Below are 22,628 nucleotides of genomic sequence, written 5' to 3'. Positions count from 1 at the left end.
ATCAGAAAAATTTTAAAATAATATTGTAGAAACGAAATTTAAAATAGTACATTCCAAAATATTAGTAATTGGAATTTCGATTAGACCACGAGAATTAAAAAAAGTATTTAGTATTCTAGAATAAAAATACAAATAAAAAGTATTTTTTTAGTATTTAAAATACATTGGTCAAAAAGTATTCGAAATACAAAAAAAGTATTTGAATACAAGTATTCGAATACTTAACAAGACAGCAGGTAATTGCGTCTTAAAACTAATCTTAATATCGAAAATATGTCATTGGGTTTATACACAAAAATAAATAAATAAACAAATAATAATAATATAGGTATTGACAAAAAGATTCCAAATCCCAATGTATAATGTTTTATGTACTACTGACATACTTACTAATTAAAAATGGTTTTAGATTCTGAGCGGAGCGATGAATGAATTGATTTTACAATGTGTGGTTTTTTTTTATTATTTTTTTTTTTTTTGTCTATTATCACCTTTTAGGACAGTACAAGTGCTTGGATTTTCTTCAACAGTAACTTTTCTGATAGGAAAGTGAATCTAGTTGGTACATTGGGTGGTAAAAAGTAAAAATTTTCCAGTAAATTTCAAAAGTGACGTGAAAAACAAAATAAAAATTAAGGAAAAACGGGAATTTTCTCGCAAAATCTGTTTTTGAGAAAATCGATTTTGGTTTTTGGTTTAACTCTAAAACAAATGGTACATACAATTTTGACTGAATGTTTAAATTAGCATTTTCTATATACCATAACATTTTCCAAATATTTTAACTTATTTTGAGCTATTTAGAGACATTTCAGTTTCCATTTTTTTTTTCTATAAATATCAATAAAATTTTATTTGTAGGGTAAAAAAGCGTTGAAATTTAATGCAAGGCTCGAGCCTGATCAGGATCCTGATATATTGTTACAATATTAGTTGAAAAATACTAAAAAAACATATGCACAATTTTATTTATAAGCATTTAAAGTTTGAATTTCGACAAAATTTATCAAATTTAAAATGTAATAATTATTTTGTAGTTAAAAATTTATAAAATATTCAGCATTCATAGCTAAGGATTGACAATTTTAAACAAGGTTCCACGTAAATAGGTAAATATTTAAATTACTTTATTCACAATAATAATTTTAACACCATCCAATACAGTGACCTTTTTGTAACCTACTATACAGTTGAGCGACACTCACTTGCCCGCCTTTTTTTTGTTAGAATATCAAATTTTATAAAAATTTTAACTTAAGTAGCTTATACTTTATACTTAAGTACCTAAAAAAAAAATGATTAGATATGCGTATTTTCAATATTTTTATCTGTTGTGTAAACAAATCATAAGAACCTTGTAGGTACCTATTTCAAACTTTTTTACTCACAAATAAAATGTTATTATATGTAAATAGAAAAAAACTAAAAGAGGTCAAATTTTTTAAATATTTATTAATAGCTTAAGAGTTATGTTGAAAATATTATTTTGTTTTGAAAAAACAAATATACAAAAGAAATGAAGTCTATAATTAGGTATTTAATTTTTATTTTTTTTTGATATAAAAACTGAAAATATATTAAAAAACAATCATCATTGTAAAATCAATACATCAATCGCTCCAATGAGAATCTAACATATTGTTTTTAATTTTTAATATGCGAGATCACCGTAACTCGAAGGTCTTCTGCAAAAATCATTTAAAAGCACATTCGTGATATCCGTTGTGTTCGTCGTTCCATATTTAATACTGCTGATCCTCGTACTAGTTGTTTTTAAACTAATTTTTTTTAACTAAAACTGTTTTAAAATCGCGTTTTAGAAAATAATATATACACAAATTATCGAACTATTATAGTAATAAAGTGCCACGAAAATAAATACAATTTTATATGAAAAAAAATGATTGCTAAGAAATCAAAACAATACTGTCGAAAAATTTCGTAATCAACGGACATAATAATATAAACATGGTAGGTATACACATTACAGTCTCCTGGACAACGAAGAAAACACGTGTGACGAGTGTTGTAGCCAGTCCATTTTATTTCCAAATACCTTACCTACATAACAGTATATACTATATAGTGCATAAGAATATGACTTATGAGATATTATTTTGCTCAATTTCTACAATAATTTTCATACAGTACGAGTGACGGGTTTTAATATGTATATTTTGGTAAACGTTAATTTTAATTATTTTTATATTGTTGTTTTCAATATACTTAATGTGTTTAATAATTTAATTAGTCCAATTTTTAAATCAAAAACTTTTATAATGTATAAATTAATTATTTACTATATATATATATTTTTTTTATATTAGTATTATTCAAAATTTGAAAATATATTAATAGTTTTATTTTCACATTGGTTTCCTTGATGGATAATAAATATTATTTATGCTATTGGCATACAACTAAAATATATATTTTATGTACACACCATTGTAAAACTAATACATTCATCGCTCCTATGAGAATCTAATTTATTGGTTTTTAACATTAATACTATATGTGAATATTGAGATATTACCACCGATCGTAAGTCTTTTGAAAGAATATTCATGGTATCCGTAGTTGTATAGCGAGTCGTCGTATCACATAAATAGTATCGTATTCTGTTACTAATATTCTCGTTCAAATTATTTTCAAATTCGAATGAATTTTATAACTATTTTAAAATTGCATTTTACAAAAAAATGTTTACGCACATTATTATTGAACTGTTATTTATAATATGGTTATGAAGTGACACTAAAATACATTTTTTGTACCAGAAATTAATTCGTACGAAAATAAAACAATACTGACGACGAAAATTCTCAATCGTAGGAATGTATAAATATATTACATAATATAGAATATTTCCTGGACAACGAAAAAAAACACATAATAATATGCAGTTTGTAGCCGATCTGTTTTATTTCCGAAAAAAATGTAATAAATATATTAAATTTTACTAAAAAATATGATAAATATTGTAACGTCAAAAACAGTAAATGCAATACGTTAAATAAAAGTTTGTTTGCACATAAAATAAAATTATAAAGCTTCAGATCATTAGAGTTTTTATATTTTATTATTTTCATATACATTTTTAATATATTATAAAGGAAAATCAAATTAGACAATTTAATATCAAAATTACAATTTGTATAATAATCTAAAAATTCTAAAAGCGTATTTACCATTATTTTATTGAAATAGGAAATACTCAACTTTAAAAAGAAAACTTTTGTACTTGGCTTTTAGTTAAAACATTATTTTTAGATCTTAGTGCATATACAAACGTTCAGGTTTCTTATTAAAATATAAAATTGACGTCACTGTATTAAAAAATATTAAAATTATTTTAAAATAGTCATAGGCGTATTTTATTTGCACAGTAGAGTTTAATCGAAATAATGTACTTGCTTTTAAATCTTGACATGCAATCGCTTTTTTATTTAGTATATAGAACAGCGTGTAAATTTAACTTTTTATATAATAAATAAATAATAATAATAATAATAATGGCATTCTTAATACTTGTGGCCTGGGGGTTTTATGACGACGAAATGAAAACTAGATCTAAGATAATAACAGTATGGAAATGTGACGTGAACAGCTCACTTGAAACATTCCAAGATACGGATGTATACGGGTAGTCATGGAAAGACTTTTTCGTAAGCTTTCGTATTGTTTTATTTTCCCGCTGGCAGATGTGAACTGACATGCCTTTTGAGCAAATCATAGTGCAGTTGGACAGCAGCATTTATTAATTCCACAGTCAATGCACATAATCCTCATTTATTTTGAATCTCACACAATTTCGGTGCACGACTGGATCAATTTTACCTAGTAAAAATTAGGGTTCTGAAATGTCATGAAATTTATTTTTTTGAAATATTGTATGAATTGTTACTTTGTACAATCGTACCTAATTTGTGTATAATGTATATGTAATTGTTGATGTTTTATAAGTAAATGACAATTAATTTTTTATTCAAATATATAAATTGTATAAATATTTTATTTTTATTTTGATGATTGTGAATATAAATTATTATTTTTTTTTATTTTTTAATAGTTAAAATGAATTTATGTCAGAATTATTTTATGTTGAAAGACTGATTTGATTTTATTACAATCTATTTTCTGCGTATAGGGAAGGCTGTACAGTGTACATGCGTACAACAGCTGTTATGCTGAAAAAAGGATATAAGTAGGTACGACGTAAATATTTTTAAATTGTAATCAACATAATTATCATATTAAATAAAATGATAAATGTACAATTTTTTTGTTAATATCTGTTGTATCAAATTCCTAGGATTGTAAAACAAAATGGACCATACAGTTTATATTTTAATTTTATAATTATTTCATGCTAACACAAATATTATACGATATAATAATCATCGTAGATATACAACGGCTATTAGTAAATATTTTTTTAATTTTATATAAAAGTGCATTACAACATGTTTAACGTCATGCATTACAAAATATACGTACTAAGTACTAACCATTATTTGTCCTCCCCCCCTGCACTGTATTTCCAATGCTAATTCAGTAAGACTAGATTTATTTTTTTGAAATTCTAAGTGATATTAAGGCTGCATTTAATGTGTAATTATTTAAAAATGTTCAATATAATTTTTTCTCTCTCTCAGCTGCGTGTATTAATATAAGTTACAATATTTTATTTTTATTAATATTTTAATGTTCATTGTGATGCAGTTAAATATTATAATTGTGTTTATTTAAATAATAAATATTAATATAACATAAGGTTTATCAAACAGACAATTCAATTACATAATTATATTTTATATTTTATAAAAACTTTTCTTTTCTCATCTTATGCCTGTTACACCGCAACACTTTACATTGTTCTATTGTTGTAAATGTAATGGATTTCGTAAATATATAGTAGTAAATAAACATTAAACGTATCATACATAGGTGCATTTATAAATCAATAAATCGTAATAATAATATTCTCTTAAACTCCGATTTTTACTGAATGTTCGTGTCTAGGGTTCTTTTACCTAACGTTAAAAAACGACGACGAGGTAATATTCACGACTGCGGAAATGTTCGGAGCCCTATTCTCAAAGTTCGTTTGTAAAGTACAGCAAAAAATAAAAATCATAAGCATAAGTCTGCTACACGCGTATTTAATAGTATATTCTGCATCACAAGTACGCACAAGACTATATTACACACAAAAATATTATGTACGGCGTACATAACAAATTAATATGTACGTCCCAATAAAAATTATTCGAGAACGTCGGCGCAATATAATACGTCACGGGCTTTCTGCCCGATTCGAACGGGTGGGAGGGAGGGCGATTTCATCACTGACATTCTCACAGTATAAAATGTTATCGTACGAAATCGTCGACGGTACGCAAACGATTCCCATCGGCCGCACATTTAATAAAATAAAATATAACAATATATATCGCGCGCACCGGTAGTCGGTATACTACGCGTACAACGCTCTCGGTCGCCTAACCAGCAGACGTGCGTAACGCATAATGTTTTGACCAGTCGCCAGTCGGACACCCTGTTCTCGATATTCGTTAAATCGCTATGCGTTTCGTTATACTCTGTTATTATTGTCATTAATATCAACATGACACGCGAACCTAACGTAACCGGCGCAGTGCCCAGCCACCGGGATAACGACCATCCCACGCGGTAATAATATCATCGTTATAATACTTAATAATAATAACACAATATCATAGGTACATCAGACCGATACCGACGACGACTACGCGCGGTCACGTATACTACCGCGGGTTTTATACCGGGCTCGCCGCGCCAGTGTATAATATAATAATATGGTCATGCGTCGCGAACTCCGAATTCGGCGGCGGTCCGCCACCTTGAAGTTCGTCGTCGCGTTTTTCGCCGCCCTCTGCTGCTGCTGCAGCTGTTCGGCGCGAACCAACGTCAAAGACGACGGGGCACTGTACCTGTCGCCCATGATACGCGAAGGCCGGATCGACGAGGCGCGGGCCGCGTGCAAAGTGCGCTTGGACAACAGCACGGCGGCGGCGGTGGACAGTTGCGCCGGTTACCTGACCGTGGACGAGGCGCTCCTATCAAACTTGTTCTTCTGGTTCTTCCCCGCCACGAACGGGTCCAGCGGCGCGCCCGTCGTGCTGTGGTTGCAGGGAGGCCCGGGCGCGTCCAGCCTGTTTTCGGTGTTCAACGAGCACGGGCCGTTCACGGTGGACGCGGCCGGCGTTCTACAGACGCGCCGGCACGCGTGGACGTCCACGCACTCGGTGCTGTACGTGGATAATCCGGTGGGCGCGGGGTACAGCTTCACCGGCGACGATTCAGGTTACAGCTCCAACCAGACGGACGTCGCCCGGAACCTTTACGCCGCCTTGGTGCAGTTCTTCACGCTGTACCCGGAGTACCGGCAAAACGAGTTCTACGCGGCCGGCGAGTCGTACGCCGGCAAGTATGTGCCGGCCGTGTCGTACGCCATCCACCAGAACAACCCAGGAGCCCAGATCAAGATCAATCTCAAGGGGCTGGCCATCGGCAACGGGCTCATCGACCCCATAAACCAGATGGTATACAGCGAATTCTTGTACCAGAACGGGCTCATCGACGGTACCATATCTATGCCACTATTACCTTAATAATGTGTATTATTATATGAGTTATGTCTAGAGGCGGACCTGCAGGGAAGCATTTCGGTCCGTGAAAATTTAAAAGCACTTTGAATGGCCCTTTTCATTTCTTCAACCTTAATAACTAAAACCCCAAGTATACTAATATTCATCTGAGGGTCATATTCATTTTTTTTCAAAGAACTCCTTTTAAGATTTGCAGTTTTTATAGTGGTTCTCGTGTAATAACAGCTCTTATCAATAACCTATCCATAACAGCTATAGAAAGAACACCTACTAGGTAATAGGTATTACTTATTTACTACTTCCAAAGTATTTGTATTGATATTGGGTATAATAAGTAATAACACAAATTTTATTAGGTACCTAATTTGGGACATTGCTACTTTATCAGACACATTTTTTTATTAACTTTGAAGTTTGGTATAATTTAAAGCAATGGGGATGTTATACTTATTTTCTAAGTTATAGCCATATGAAGCTTTTCGTTTTTACGGTACCATCTGCAGCTTAGAACATTAGCTTTAGACATTATATTGTTATTTCTGTATTACATAGTAGTTAAGTACCTACAGTTTCGGTTGTATACTGTAGTAGGTATATAGGTATACTGGATAAAATATATAATTCTTATAAGTTATAAAAAAATATTAAAGATAGTATCGCGTACTCATCTTACCATTGAACGTACGTAGCCCTATACTGTTATCAACCAGCGTACCACCATTATAAATTGGCTAGAATAAAATATTAATAGTAATTGTCGACGAGGCCAAGAGGGGTTATTTTGTTTACCATTAATCATCGAACAGAAACCTAAAATCAATTTTGAGACACCTAATGTAAGCAATTTATCGCATGCACGCGTTGTAATATAGCGTGATATTAAAATACAAAATATTTATGTGTTTATACATATTTTATTATAAAAATAATAAGTACACTAATGAAACATTGATGATACTAATGGGAATTTTCTCAGTATCCCAGCGCCGCCCACTCTTAAACTAAAATATCGCCTACATATTTATAGAGTCCAAATTTAGAAACATAAAAACGAGCATATAATATACTATATATACTCAATGGGATGTTTAAATTTACAATTTTAAATTTGTATTATGTGTAAGCCGCAATTTTACTTAAAACACTGTCGTCGAGTAGAAACTAGAAGGTATAGAATGCGTTAAATTATATAATGATTAAGTATCGTTTACGACATTTTAAAGACTACCTACAATTTTTTTTTAAATTTTTTGTTTTATAATAATTGCGGAAATCTACATTCTAATATAATTTTCGAACAAAATAAAATAAATCGTCCTTAATTAATATGTTTTTTAAACAGTGAGAATATTTAACGCATATTAATATTTTAAAATAAATTATGCAACAACAATTATATGTTTAAGATTTGTTCTTAATAGGGAGTTATTCTATATTCTGACGCAAAAAATATAGTTAGGTACCTAATTTTCTCATAAATTAATAATTATTATCGCTTAGAATCGTTTTTGGTATGCGATCACCGATGAGTCATAATGATAGAGTATATAATAACCAGATGCATTTCAACAACTATAAACGTCACACTAATTATTATACCATTACTGTACATCAGAATTACATATTTTACAATCCAATGATAAAGAAAACAGTGCGCAGAGTCAGGACGTTTAATAAAAATACCTATCGACGTAACATTGGACCTACGCGTCCACGCGTACTTGTTCAAAGTATTTAAACTTTTGAGGAATTTAGTATCTTGGAAGTGAGCAATATTCTCATATCAAATGATTGTGATAAATATTAATTTTTTTTTAAAATACTATACAGTATACATACGAATAGTGTTGATAACTTGTGCATTTATAACGAAATGCCATTACACCACATAATATGGTTGATAATATTATTATTATAAAATAGTTGTTATTTAAATAAATTAAGAATATTTGATGACTTCGTACCAGTTTTAGATTCATAAAATGTATGCCTAATAACGTAATATTATATTGAAAAAAAAATTTAATGTAGTACCTATAAATAAAACAAATTGTAATAAAACAAATTCGATATGCATGACTCATAGAGAGAAAATTTAGATACTATTATATTATTAAAACACTCGTAAAATAAAACTGTTATTAAATATTTTGAAATATAATGAGTGCGTCTTTTGCTTAAAAATTATTTTTGTGCCAGCTGATTTTACAGATGTATTCGTCCATTGCCATTGGCTTATTTCCAAAATCCACTTTTTATCACTCGTCAAACTTGTGATCAATGAACATTTATTAGTAATTTATTTATTTATAAAAGTAAAATTTATATTTGGCAACATTTTCACTATGATATAGTAAGATGATATTTTATTGATGTAATTATTATAATAATATAAATCATAGACATTAGACATATTATCAAGAGATATATGTGTACCATATAAATAAAGTTTGTATTTTTTAAAGCTTTTTACGAGGAGACATTTTTTATTCAATATAATAGACATATAGTAGTTCTGATATCTGTGTTCACCGTATTATACCATAAAGTATAAACTAGGTATCATATTGCTGTATTGTGTATTAAACTCATTCAAACACATTTAAATCATTTTTGATTATTAATTTCGTTTTCACGTGCATATTTTCTTTATATCATTTCAGAGGACGGCAAACGTTTGTTCAAAGTGCAGGAGGACTTGGCCCGAGACCGGATCGCCAACCAGGACTACAGGGCCGCGTACGCCGCGATGACCAGGATGATGATCACCACACCGTCGCTGTACAGCGAGCTGACTGACATGCAGAACATCTACAACGTGGTGTGGAACAGGAACCCGATACCGTTCGAGGGCGGCAACTGGGACCGGTACGTGCAGGGCCCGGTGGCGCGGGCCGCGCTCCACGTGGGCCGACGCCAGTGGTCGTCGGTGGACACAGTTTACGAGCGGATGAAGTACGACATACCGATGTCCGTGGCCTCGTGGCTCGCAGAGCTTCTGGACGACGGCCGGTACCGCGTGCTCCTCTATTCCGGACAGTTGGACGCAATCGTGCCGTACCGGGGCACGGTGAACGTGGCCAGGGCTCTCCGGTGGACAGGCGCCGAGCGGTTCGGGAACGCGACGCGTACCACCTGGTATCTCGTCGCCATGGTGGCTGGTTACGCGACCACGTACGGTCCGCTTACCGAGCTGCTGGTCAGGAACGCTGGTCACATGGTGCCGTACGACCAACCGGCTTGGGCCCACGACATGATCAACCGGTTCACGTCAGGCAAGCCATTTGACTGAAACGCCGCTTGGCCGCGACGCATCGTCGCCCCATAATATTAAGCGAAATATAATATAGGTGCAGTATCGAAGTTGCCTACCTCCAAACCGTCATATTAACCGCAAGTCCGTTTTCCCATAGGTCTTTGCCAATATTTTTGAAACTCTATTTCTACTGTCCGTAAATTAATTTGCGGTGTGCTACAGTAAAAGTATATTGAGGTCGTAGTTGCAAAATGTACACGTTGGAGTCAAACCGACGTCCGCACTAGTTCGCGATTACATTTTAATATATTATACACTCGAACTTCTTGAACCCGAAATCGTCGAACTTTTGCCCCGATCCCTAGAATTTCCTTTAATTGTATTATCCTTGGACAACGCGAATTATTGATTAACTCGAACTTTTTGGCCGGTCCGTTCAACTTCGAGTTAACTAGGTTTGACTGTAGTTTAAAGACTTTAAACTATGATTTGAACTGTTTTAAGGCATTGTCGGTGAATGTTTCGGACTTCGTCAAAAAGTATGCAGGACTTATGGGTGTGGGGCAACTTCATTCACTGTTTCCCGAATATAATACAATAAGATATAAATCTTTATAAGTATAAATATAATATAATATAATATGTAAGTCACATCACATTCATGAAAATTTGAAATGACATCATAATGATGTAGTTTTATTATATACCTACTCGCAGTCGATTGCATGTTAATATCATTAAACAAAATATAAACAGTTTTATCAAAAGATAGACAAAAAAATTTGTTATATATTAGGTATTATATTTTATATATATTGAACTAACATTTTTTCATTCTGTATAGTGTATACATTTATGTATTACTATTTCCATTTATTGTATATTATATTATTTTATTTTATTTTATTTTATTTTATAATACGACACGGGCTTTCGCCCAATTTACAATAATACAATTTAGTACAATAAAAAGATTATATATAGAAAATTAAAAATTATTTAGCGAGAAGGAAGGGTTTTAGATTATCTATTTACATGCAGCGACGTAGTGGTTCATTTTTATATTATAGCATAATGAAGTGTGTGAGTTATATATTTATTTATCACGCATTTATGCTCCAAGATATTTATAGTGCGTTTCATTATTATAATATGACACTTCAATATTTTTATTTTACATTTTAAAGTGGAATATCAAACATGAATTTATGTATATTATAATAAAGTAGTTATATGGTTTCTTAAATTTTTCCCACGGTAAAAAAAAACTTGCTTACCAAAAAATAATCTAAGTTATGTTTGATCATCTATAAATGGGATTAAAATATGTTTAACTATTCTTCCTTTAATCCTGCAGGCTGCAACATTTAAAAAAAATCTTTTATGCGAGAAATCAGTTTAAAAAAAATATAAAAAATATTTTTTTTTTTGATATATTTTATGCTAAAATTAATAATCTACTTCAATAAATGTATTAAACGTTGTTTAGTACCTATGTAATCTCATTATAATATGTAAATCCATTATATTATGTGCATATTTAAATTTTTTAAAAGGATGACTATATTTCACGAGAAGTCAATGCGATACAATACGATATAATAAGCTCTAATTTATATTGTGTAACATTTAAAAAAAAAAATGTTTTTGATCAACGATTTTTTTGTACTTTTTTAACAGAACCTTGTATCCATCAGTATTTTTTCCAGCTAATGTGTTTAATAATAATTATAGTTTTTATGTTTAAATGTATAATGTATATGTAATAATATATAGGTACCTACATAGTAACATGCCTTTATTTAAGACTAGCTTTAAATATTTAAAGACTAATATTACCTATATGGAGACAACCGGCTAATATTTTAATATATTAATTAATACATTTTATTTATAAGGAAAATTGTTAATAAGTTTTTTTCCGAATTAATAATTATACATTTTTCAAAGTTTATATGCTTTTAATGTAAATACATTTTTTGGTTGGTCAAGCAACTTGAACAATTGAATACAGGTTTCTTATAAGTTTTTGTCATAGCTAGCTATTACAAAATATTATAGATGCATAAGCATGACTTTTTTTTGTAAATAGGTATGTAAGTTTAAATATTTTGAAAAAATTCGTTGAAGTCATGAACATTTTCAAATTATTTGCAAATTGTAATAAGTATTTTATATTCAGATTTTTTAGCTAAGTCTAGCTTAATACTAAGTTCCTTATAAGTGGTTAATACTATAAATATTTTATTAATATATATAATGTATAGATAAAATTCATTTGTATAGACATCTTAAGTTCAAATTTGGATGAAATATTGTATTCAAAATTTAAACAAAGAATAATAATTTTAGTTATTTTTTTGTAATTAAAAATTATTATTCGCGGATATTTGAATTTTTATGAATTTTATCTATTATATTTTATATACAAAATGCCTGTTTCAAAACATTTATAATAATTTAATGGTACTGTCTATTTTATACCATTCTACGGCACCTAAGTCGGTTATTGATTCAAAAGTTGATAAAAATTAACAATATTTCTATTATTATAATAGGCACATGCAAATATATATATTATTATATTAATAATTTAATAAATGCAATATATTCGGAATTTAAATGAAATTTAATTAAACCAACTTATCGTAATAGTTAATAGTAAAATAAATTACTTTAATAGCATTAAAAAAATATCATATTAATAATACATTGTTAGTATAATATCGACTGACAGACTGTTTCCTTCAGAGTCGTTTTTTGTGAAAACAGATTTATCATTGAATTCAAATTTATTAGGCACATGGCACGAGATACACTCAACACCTACGACTGTACCTATCCCCCCCCCCCCCTGTTTAATAAATATATTTATTTTATTAATACCTACATAATTTATTGTTTTTTTGATTACACTCAAGTCAATGTTTAGTCGCTTCACATTATGTTTATACAAGGTTATGCCTACTGCATTTTGAATCGCATACCAGGTAAAAATAATATACCTAATTATGTGTTAATGTGCGAATTTGTGGTGACAGAGTCCTGTGGACTAGATAAGGTGCAGATATGAGTAGAACGAAGTGTTCAGGTAAATACCTATATTAACGTAACATGCAAACAGTATTCGTGATCTTCCCGTCTCACTCTAAATATTTTAATATTGTACATAAACAGGCGATAATGCCAATTAGTAATTAATATATACCCAAAGTCCACTGGAGTGGTCTGTTTATTTTATTATTACACAAACCGACCGCAGTGTTGAGACCAGACCTAACGTAGGTAGATCAGCAGACATCATGTACCTGAATAATGCTAAGTTTTACGTAAAACTATCGCCACTTGATTTATATTATTTCGCAATACACGTAAGTAATCTTTTTCGAGCGATGCGTCTTGAAATTGCCTCATCGTGTCTACTGTGGCTTCTGTCCACGTTCGTATGCAGTTGTTCTGCGGCAGTAAATTTAAAGGACGGAGGTTTACTCCTGACGCCCCTAATACGGGCTGGTCGGATCGACGAAGCTCGGGCAGCATGCAATGTTACGCCCCTGAAGGGGGCCATCGAGAGCTACTCCGGTTACCTGACCGTGGACGAGCTGCATGGTTCCAACATGTTTTTCTGGTTCTTCCCGGCTGCGACCGGCAAAGTGGACGCGCCTGTCCTGTTGTGGCTACAAGGCGGCCCGGGCACGTCGAGCCTGCTCGGCGTGTTTAACCTGAATGGCCCATTTTCGGTGTGCAAGTTCTGTGGCGGCGAGCTTAAGTTGCGGGACCACGCGTGGACGGCTACGCACTCGATGCTGTATGTGGACAACCCGGTGGGAGCAGGGTTCAGCCACACAGGTAACGATTCCGGTTACAGTACCAACGAGATGGACGTCGCCCGGAACCTGTACGCCAGCCTGGTGCAGTTTTTCGAGCTATTTCCCGAGTATCAGCACAACGATTTCTATGTGACTGGCGAGTCGTTCGCTGGCCACTACGTGCCGGCTGTGTCTTACGTCATTGACCAGAACAACCCTGGGGCCAAGATCAAGATAAATCTCAAGGGACTGGCTATCGGCAACGGGCTGGTTGACCCTCTCAACCAGCTGTTTTACAGCGAGTACCTATACCAATACGGGTTCATTGACGGTAACTTTATATAATTATATTACTATGAATTATTATACTATGTCGTCCACGTTGGTCTCATACAAATAATCATATTATAATATTAAAACATTATTACACTATTCACAACTATTATGAAATTTCCAATTTGACCTCCTAAGAGTACCATCTAGATTCACTTCCTCGTCAGAAATAATGCTGAAGTTAAAAATCAAAACATTATTGCTACAAGATAAAATTGTTTACAGACAGAAAAAAACACACACCATTGTTGAGTCGATACATTCTTTGCTCCACTCAAAATCTAATACGTAATATTATAATAAGAGTAACTTATAAATATATATTCTACATTTCATGCACAATGCTATGATGATTATTGCTTTAAAATTGTGATTAGAATCGGTCACTGTGATATTAAACTTGTTTATATAATATTGCGAAGTAAGTGTATGCGCATTTTATTTTTTCGATAATAGTAGTGTTGTGACTAGTGGTGAATGTGTTAATTACCCATTTTCAATTATCAGTTTCTTTGTAAAAAAATGTTAATTCTGATTTAAATCAAACGAATACAACTGGTAGATGGGTAAATATTCAAAATATACGAACTGAAATGTACAGGTGCAATACAAATATTACATATTCTTGAATTATAGTTTTATGATGTAAACAATGTGCGTTACTACCTAAAAAAAACAGTGGGCACCATAAAATTGTTTATTATAATTTGTAATATTGTAAAAAAAAATTCAAAAATTAATAAAATATACTTTCGTATAATGTTATAACTTACAATATTGCTTTGAAATCAAAAATCTAAATTTTTAATGACAAATGTGGCTGTTTCATGTTAGTAAAAATCACAAATATGTATAATAACTATATACCCGACTCCATACACAACACATTATTGAATTATGATGCACAACGCCATTTGTCACTTGCGAAATGTTTACAAATTCTAATCGTTTTGATTGGCAACGGGCTTGTTTGATATCAAATGTTGTTGTTTATTATCATATTACCTTTCTAACGATTAGTAAACATTGCCCAAGTTGTAAATGTCTGCCAGCGTCATTGATAAGAAGAAGTCGGGTATCTAGTTATTATATATATCGTGGTAAAAATATACTTTGGAATGTTAACGTACCTAGGTGAATGATAAATACAATTAAAATAACTAGGCGTAAATGATAAATACTGTTTTCTGTTTTTATTAATTTAAGTTTCCCTGACATAATAACAGAATTATATATTTTTGACGTTTGAAAATAGATAACAATAATAGTATCATAAGTCAGTAATTATTATGACAATAGTACTGTGCTTAACGATGTATTGTATTTTAACTATGATATTAAAATTAAGAAGATAATACAATTATAATAAAGGGTCATGTGGCCTACCACGCTTGAGTCGGCGTAAAGAAAGTGGGTCACTTAGTTTGTAGGATGAAGAAGTTGATTGCTAATTTTCTTATATGTACTGAGTGATTGTGGGTAGCTAGAAGCCTTTGTGAAGTACAACATTACAAACAAACCAAGGAGCATTAGATAATATTGTCCTTAGAACTTAGATTGGAATACTTGTATTTTGTGTATGTGGGTTTTAGGCTTTTAGCAAAATATCCCCACAGTACTTTTTTTTGTTCCCGTTTGAACAAAGAACCGGAGAGGGAACTGCTGTATAATAATTAATAACCAAAAGGAATATGAAATATATTTATGATAAATATTTATAATGTCGATAAACATGTTATTAAAACAAACGTTATTTGAAACGGTTGCAGAAAACGGAAAGCACATAATCGAACAAATCGATAATGTTATTCACGCTCAGATCCTTGGCGGCGACTACGAGGGCGCGTTCCGGACGTTCGACGAGATGTTGAACGGCATATTCTACCCGTACCCGACCCTGTTCCAGAACCTGACCGGCATGCAATACTACTACAACTTGCTGTTGGACCGGAAACCGCTGTCGGACAATGATTGGGTGCAGTTCGTGGAAAGGCCGTCCGTGCGTGCCGCGTTACACGTTGGCCAACGGCGGATGAACAACAAGAATAAGGTAGTCTATCAACACATGCTCGGCGACGTGATGCGGTCGGTGGCACCGTGGTTAGCCGCTTTATTGGATGCTGGACGCTATCGGGTTCTGTTGTACAGCGGGCAGCTCGACATCAAGCTCCACCACCGGGGCACCATGCGCATGGCCCAGTCGCTAGAGTGGTCGGGCGCGGAACGATTTCGGAACGACCCGTCGCGCACCATTTGGCGTGTTTGCGAAAAGAAGAATCGATGTGACAACGGAAACGAGACCACCGTGGCCGGTTACGCGACGGCGTCTGGTCCGCTTACCGTGCTGTTGGTCAGGGATGCCGGTCACATGGTGCCAGCCGATCAGCCAGTTTGGGCTCATGACCTCATCAAGCGGTTCACTTCAGACAAAACATTTTGACCAACAGACACCTGTCAATGTCGGTCTTTCGATAAAAATATTTTATTACAGTCAAGTTGTTATTATATACCTGATACTCACACAGACCCTTGGATCATAATATCTAACTATGTAAGCATACCTACCGGCCTGTACAGCGTGATCCTCTACTCCGGACAGCTGGACGTAATCGTGCCGTATCAGGGCACGGTGAACGTGCAGGCAAGGACGCTCTGGTCGACGAGCGCCAAGTGGTTCTGTTTAAGTCGATGCGGTACAATACGATAATATTAAAAGCTCTAATTTATATTATAAATATACTTCTCTTTTTTTAAAAAAAAAATGTTTTTGATCAACAATATTTTAAAATTTTTTCAACAGAACCTGTAATCATCAGTAATTTTTCCAGCTTTAATGTGTTTAGTAATAATTATAATTTGTATGTATAATGTATAATGGCGTAACAATATAGGTATCTATGTACTATGTAGTAAAATGCCTTAACTTAAGACTAGGTTTAATTATTTAAAGACTAATATTATATGGAAACAACGAGCTAATACTTTAATATATTATTTAATGCATTTTATATATAAGAACTATTGTTTTAAATTTTTCCCCGAATTTATAATTATTAGTTATTCAAAATTTATATCCTTTTAGTGTAAATACATTGTGTGGTTGGTGAAGAAACTTGAACAATATTTTTATAAATATAGGTATGTGAATTTAAAATTTCGATAAAATTTGTTGAAATCATGAAAATTTGCAAATTTTCATAAGTATTATATGTTAAAGTTTCAGATAATTAGTTAACACTAAAACCAACAAATCCAAACAATTATAAATACAATTTTCTTTATAGACATTTTAATTTCAAATTTGGATGAAATTTGATATTTAAACAAAGAATACCAATTAAAGTTTTTTTTTTGTAATATATGGTATCTTTATCTTCTTTGCTTAAATCTTTAAAATTGAACAAATCTTAAGTAGACATTTTTTTTACGGTGTATGGTTTTCCTTTTTGTTTTGCCGACTTAATAACTGCTACCCATTGAGACGGTACATAGATCGGGCCACTTTGGAGTACCAATTTTTTTTGACGTTCTATTAATGATTGCATAGAGTCTCCTTCATTTTGTGTGTAGCCCACGATTAGAAACTTGTGACGACGAATTGTATTGATATTTAATACTAATGATGCGTATAAATATAAACATGCAATAAAATTATTTCTATTTTGTCCAGAACAGTTGTCAGAATAAAATATTATATCTGATAAATTATTTTCAGTACGATTAAATTCATTACGTATAAAATCCAATAAACACGTACCAATTTCATTTGCACCCCGGTTTGCTATTGTTTCATTCCAGACGTAACACGTTCCTTCTCCGTTCTTCATATTATAAATTGTATAGTTGTATGTTGCTAATCGTCTTTTGTAATAAAAACTTGATACTTTACCGTCAGGTACAATCAATATAGCTTGTAAATCAAAACAAGCGGTAAACTGAAAACCATCGATTGCTTTTTGTTTATCATCTTCTTTTTCCAAACGAACAGCATTTTCTTCAGAAAGATGAAGATTTTGCAATAATTCTATTTCGTCAGTTTTATTTTCTGTGTTTTTGTACGATTCACAAGTATTACATAGATATTTTTTTGGTACAAAAAAACCAACATTGTAATTATAATTAAAAATAAAAGCGAGATTAGACCATTTTTAATATTATTATAATACTATACGTTCCATCTTTTCTCATACAAATATTCATGATGCATACCAGTAAAAAAAGGTGGGTAAGTGGATGTCGCTCTGCTGTACAGTATGTTACAAGTGGGTCACTGTAATGGATGGTGTTAAATTTGAATTACAATATCATTGTATAAGAAAAACGATTCTGAGCGTAAACGGCCAGTCAGCCTATGATATTACCAAGTATATTTGATGATATTATTGTAAATAAAGTCATTTATATATAACCTATTTACGTGGAACCTTGTTTTAAATTTTTAATCTTTAGCTACAAAAGTTGAACATTTTATACATTTTTAACTACAAAATAATTAATAAATTATAAATTTGATAAATGTTGTCAAAATTTGAACTTTAAATGCTTATAAAAAAAATTGTGCCTATGTATTTTTAATATTTTTCAACTGCTATTAGAACGGTATATCAGGAGCCTTATATTAAATTTTCACGCTTTTTTACACAACAAATAAAATTATATTGATATTTATAGAAAAAAATTGAAAACTGACAATGTCCGTAAACAGCTCAAAATAAGTCAAAATATTTTCAAAATGTTATGGTGTATATAAAATGCTAATATAAACATTCAGTGAAATTTTCAAGTATCTACAGTCATTCGTTTTTTAATTACAATAAAATAAGTAAATTGTTACATGAGAAATCGAGTGAATATCAAATGTTGTAAAAATATAAATTTCAGACGCTCATAAAAATTTAATTTAAGTTTCTTGTAGACATTTTTTTTTTTGATAAAGGTAGACAAACTTATGAGTAATCTTATATTACATTTTCAAATCTTCGATTTAAAAAGAAAAAATTTTATGAATTCTCAACACAAAATAATTTGCTAATTTTCGTGATTTTTCCGTATTTTGTAAACTTTAAATGCTTATAAAAAAAAAACTGTGACTAAGGATTTTTAATTTTTTTCATCTGCCTTTGAAACAATAACTTAGGAGCCTTCTATTAAATTTTCAAGCTTTTTTACTCAACAGATAAAATTTTATTGATATTTATAGAAAAAAAAACTAAAAAAAATGGAAATTGACAATGTCCGTAAACAGCTCAAAATAAGTCAAAATATTTGGAAAATGTTATGGTGTATAGGAAATGCAATTATAAACATTCAGTCAAAATTTTATGTACCTACGGTCATTTGTTTTAGAGTTGCACCAAAAACCAAAATCGATTTTCTCAAAAACAGATTTTGCGTGAAAATTCCCGCTTTTCCTTAATTTTTCTTTTGTTTTTCACGTCGCTTTTGAAAACTACTGGGAAATTTTTACTTTTGACCCCCCAAAGTACCAACTAGATTCACTTTCCTATCAGAAAAGTACTGTTGAAGAAAATCCAAGCACTTTTACTGTCCTAAAACGTGATGACAGACACAAAAAAAAAACACACATCATTGTAAAATCAATACATTCATCGTTCCACTCATGTACATATATGTTTTTTATTTATAGATCAATCAAATTTAGGTATAAGATTAAATCAACAATCAGGATCACCCACACCAAAACATGTATAATTATCATTGTTATTATCATTATTATTACTATTGTTTATAGTATCGAACCATATTATAATTATATATATTATGCTAATATCGGTACTCACGGCACACACAATTTTAACGAAGGGGTATGTTGTAATATTGATAAAACAATCAATTTAGCATATTAGGTACAAATGTACATAATTAATAAACAATCGTAAATGAGGGCATCACGACTAGCACAAATAAGTAGTGTGTCGATATTATGAAGACACATAGATCAGCATTATTTATTGTCAAATTGATGCACTACTTATTTATAGGCATGTGAGTAACACACAAGACACCTATCTCTTGGAACTGAGTGGCGAATGCAAGCTAATTCCAGGAGCAGTCTTTTGTAAAGTGTTATTGTTTATATTTATTTCAGCGCAATTCAATTATAATATAATAATATTAAGAGCTGATATGTATACCAACTGAGCAAAGCTCGTATCTGGTATACGGATTTCCTATAGATAATTAATACAATATTAATATAATATGGTAAAATGGAAGAGTTGTTGCTGTTACGGCAGTATATCCGTAAGCATTATATCTTTATTTATTTATTTCCTATTATTAACTACCTATTAAAATCTTAGGTATTAATTTTTATTTTAAATTATAACAGTGTAACCATACTATGTCGTGCTATTCACCCAGTTTTACGGTACGTAATTTATTGCATTCAAGCGATGCGTCTTGACACTGCCTCATCGTGGCTACTGTGGCTTCTGTCCACGTTCGTCTGCTGCAGTTGTTCTGCGGCAGTAGATGTAGGCAACGGAGACCTACTCCTGACGCCATTAATACGGGCTGGTCGAATCGACGAGGCTCGGACTGCATGCAATGTGACGCCCCTTAAGGGGACCATCGAGAGCTACTCTGACCGACGTCATCCGTGGTATATTGGTTTCGGGAGCCATCTTCGCCGTAGCCTGGGCCGCATTGGTATCGCGTTACGATAAGCCGCGTTTAGTCGCGGGATCTTTTGTCGACCAATTATTGCAAGTACCTGTGGCGTCCGTGGACAGTTTGTCGGACTTGAATAAATTTATGTCGGTGTTCGGTGAAGGTATTTCAGTCCTTACCGCATTACAGGTTCCAGACTTAGGCGATTTCATTTTGTTCTCACTGGCGTCACGGTGCGTTTCGTCGTCGTGTCGCACGTTGTTTGAGTCGGAAACGACAGGTGACTTTCCCACGGTGGATGATTTGTTCACATTTATCAAAAACCGTATCGCTATACTCGAGCGCGTACAAGGCGCCGCCGGAAAACAGGCCGTGCTCGCGTCCCGTCCTAAGGACCGACCGTCTGCGCCGTCGAAATGGTCACGTAAAATGGATCGACCATCACCGACGTCATTAGTCTCAGCTGTGCAAGTACCGGCGCCGTCGCCGCACACAGTTTCGTGTTAATACTGCAATAAGTCACACGCGCTCGATGTGTGCCGTAAATTTAGTTCAATACCCGCGGATGAACGCACGAAATGGGCGCGTGCTCTAAGTATTTGTTTCTCGTGTCTCAGTCCTGGTCATTGGTCACCTAGTTGTAAGGCGCCCGCCAAATGTGCAATTTGTTCACACCGTCATCATAGTTTGTTGCATCCGACGGCTACGGACGTTACGCCGTTATCGGAGGCGGTGTCAGTTGCCATCCCCACATCGCTATTATCCGGGCTCGGGTCGCCGTCCGTCGTGCTTGGCACGGCGTTGGTACATATACGCGATCGTTCTGGGAGTTTCCAAGTGGCCCGCGCGTTGATCGATTCGGCCTCACAAATAAACGCGATTTCACTGCCATGCGCGAAGCGGCTAGGTCTCCGTTGGTCAACTTGGTCGGCACCAATTTCGGGTTTAGCCGGCGTGCCGGTAGTCACGGTACAAGGACGAGTCGATTGCCATGTTGTGCCGCGCTACGCGTCCGATCCAGTTTTAGCGTTCGAGTCATGGGTTTTACCGTCTATAACCGGTGACCTCCCGCGGCATTCGTTGGAATCGTCTGTACGGGATAAGTTTTCGCACTTGGCGTTGGCGGACCCGGATTTCCATATCGCCGCGCCAGTTGATCTATTATTAGGCGCAGACCTGTTTTCATCCATTATTGACGGGCGTCAGGTTGTTGTGGATAAGTCGTTGCCGGCCGCGTTCAGTTCATGTTTCGGGTGGATCCTTATTGGGTCAATGTCGCCGTCAGATATATTGATCCCGCAACCACCTGCCGTGTCTCTACTCACGTCCGTGGAGCAATTAATCGACCGGTTTTGGCACATCGAAGAGCCTGACGTAGCCCCGTTGAAGTTTACCGACGCCGGCAAATGCGAAGCCGTATTCCGTGATAATGTTGTCCGTGACGAGTCCGGCCGTTTTTCGGTTTCCGGCCAAGTCGCCGCCGGCGACTTAGAATTTGTCCTTGCCCTAGTAATGGGCGATTTAAATCGATTTTTAAATCGATTCTGCTAGGGCGATTTTTTTGTGAAATCGATTTTTTTTTGGCCGATTTTATCCGATTTTCTCATATTTTTTTTCTTGTATTTTTTTTAAATTTTGTATTGGTCACATTTTCTTTTACATGATAATAATGGTAATTGTAATCACGGTTCAAGATATCTACAACTGTGATTGTAATAAATATTTTTGATAATGATACTGCTAAAGATAATTCGTTTACTACTCTATGCCCTATGGTTTATACCTAACGGCTAACCGTCCTGACCAATTATAATGGAAAAAAAAATATCCAACTCAATAAAGCATAATAATTTACAAATTATTGGTGGATTACTGAAATAAATTTTACAGGAAACTGCGGGTGCTAATTTTAAACCTGGGGGTGCTAAGCACCCCCAAGCACCC

At 33.2% G+C, this 22,628-nt stretch overlaps 2 protein-coding genes across 2 annotated transcripts; both read left to right on the top strand.

Annotated features, from left to right (window-relative positions):
- Window positions 1–5,388: 5,388 nt before the first annotated feature.
- Window positions 5,389–12,728, top strand: LOC132946939 (venom serine carboxypeptidase-like). The gene is made up of 2 exons (XM_061017060.1): window positions 5,389–6,627; window positions 9,317–12,728. Exons 1-2 carry the CDS (start codon window positions 5,841–5,843, stop codon window positions 9,943–9,945), a joined length of 1,416 nt encoding a protein of 471 aa, XP_060873043.1. The 5' UTR covers window positions 5,389–5,840; the 3' UTR covers window positions 9,946–12,728.
- Window positions 12,729–13,280: 552 nt separating this feature from the next.
- On the top strand, window positions 13,281–16,627 carry LOC132947021 (venom serine carboxypeptidase-like). Its single transcript, XM_061017199.1, has 2 exons — window positions 13,281–14,049; window positions 15,821–16,627. Exons 1-2 carry the CDS (start codon window positions 13,302–13,304, stop codon window positions 16,489–16,491), a joined length of 1,419 nt encoding a protein of 472 aa, XP_060873182.1. The 5' UTR covers window positions 13,281–13,301; the 3' UTR covers window positions 16,492–16,627.
- The last annotated feature ends 6,001 nt before the right edge of the window (window positions 16,628–22,628 follow it).

Source organism: Metopolophium dirhodum, chromosome 6 (genome assembly GCF_019925205.1).
Source record: "Metopolophium dirhodum isolate CAU chromosome 6, ASM1992520v1, whole genome shotgun sequence".
Lineage (NCBI taxonomy): Eukaryota > Metazoa > Arthropoda > Insecta > Hemiptera > Aphididae > Metopolophium > Metopolophium dirhodum.
Note: the sequence above shows the minus strand (reverse complement) of the source record. Positions and strands in the feature narration are given on the sequence as shown.

What these genes read in the sequence shown, in the direction of transcription:
- LOC132946939 (XM_061017060.1), top strand. Translation starts at nt 5,841, where the DNA reads ATGGTCATGCGTCGCGAACTCCGAATTCGGCGGCGGTCCGCCACCTTG. An exon ending in CCAGAACGGGCTCATCGACG is followed by an intron (nt 6,628 to 9,316) that starts GTACCATATCTA and finishes ATATCATTTCAG; the next exon opens with AGGACGGCAAACGTTTGTTC.
- LOC132947021 (XM_061017199.1), top strand. Translation starts at nt 13,302, where the DNA reads ATGCGTCTTGAAATTGCCTCATCGTGTCTACTGTGGCTTCTGTCCACG. An exon ending in CCAATACGGGTTCATTGACG is followed by an intron (nt 14,050 to 15,820) that starts GTAACTTTATAT and finishes AAACGGTTGCAG; the next exon opens with AAAACGGAAAGCACATAATC.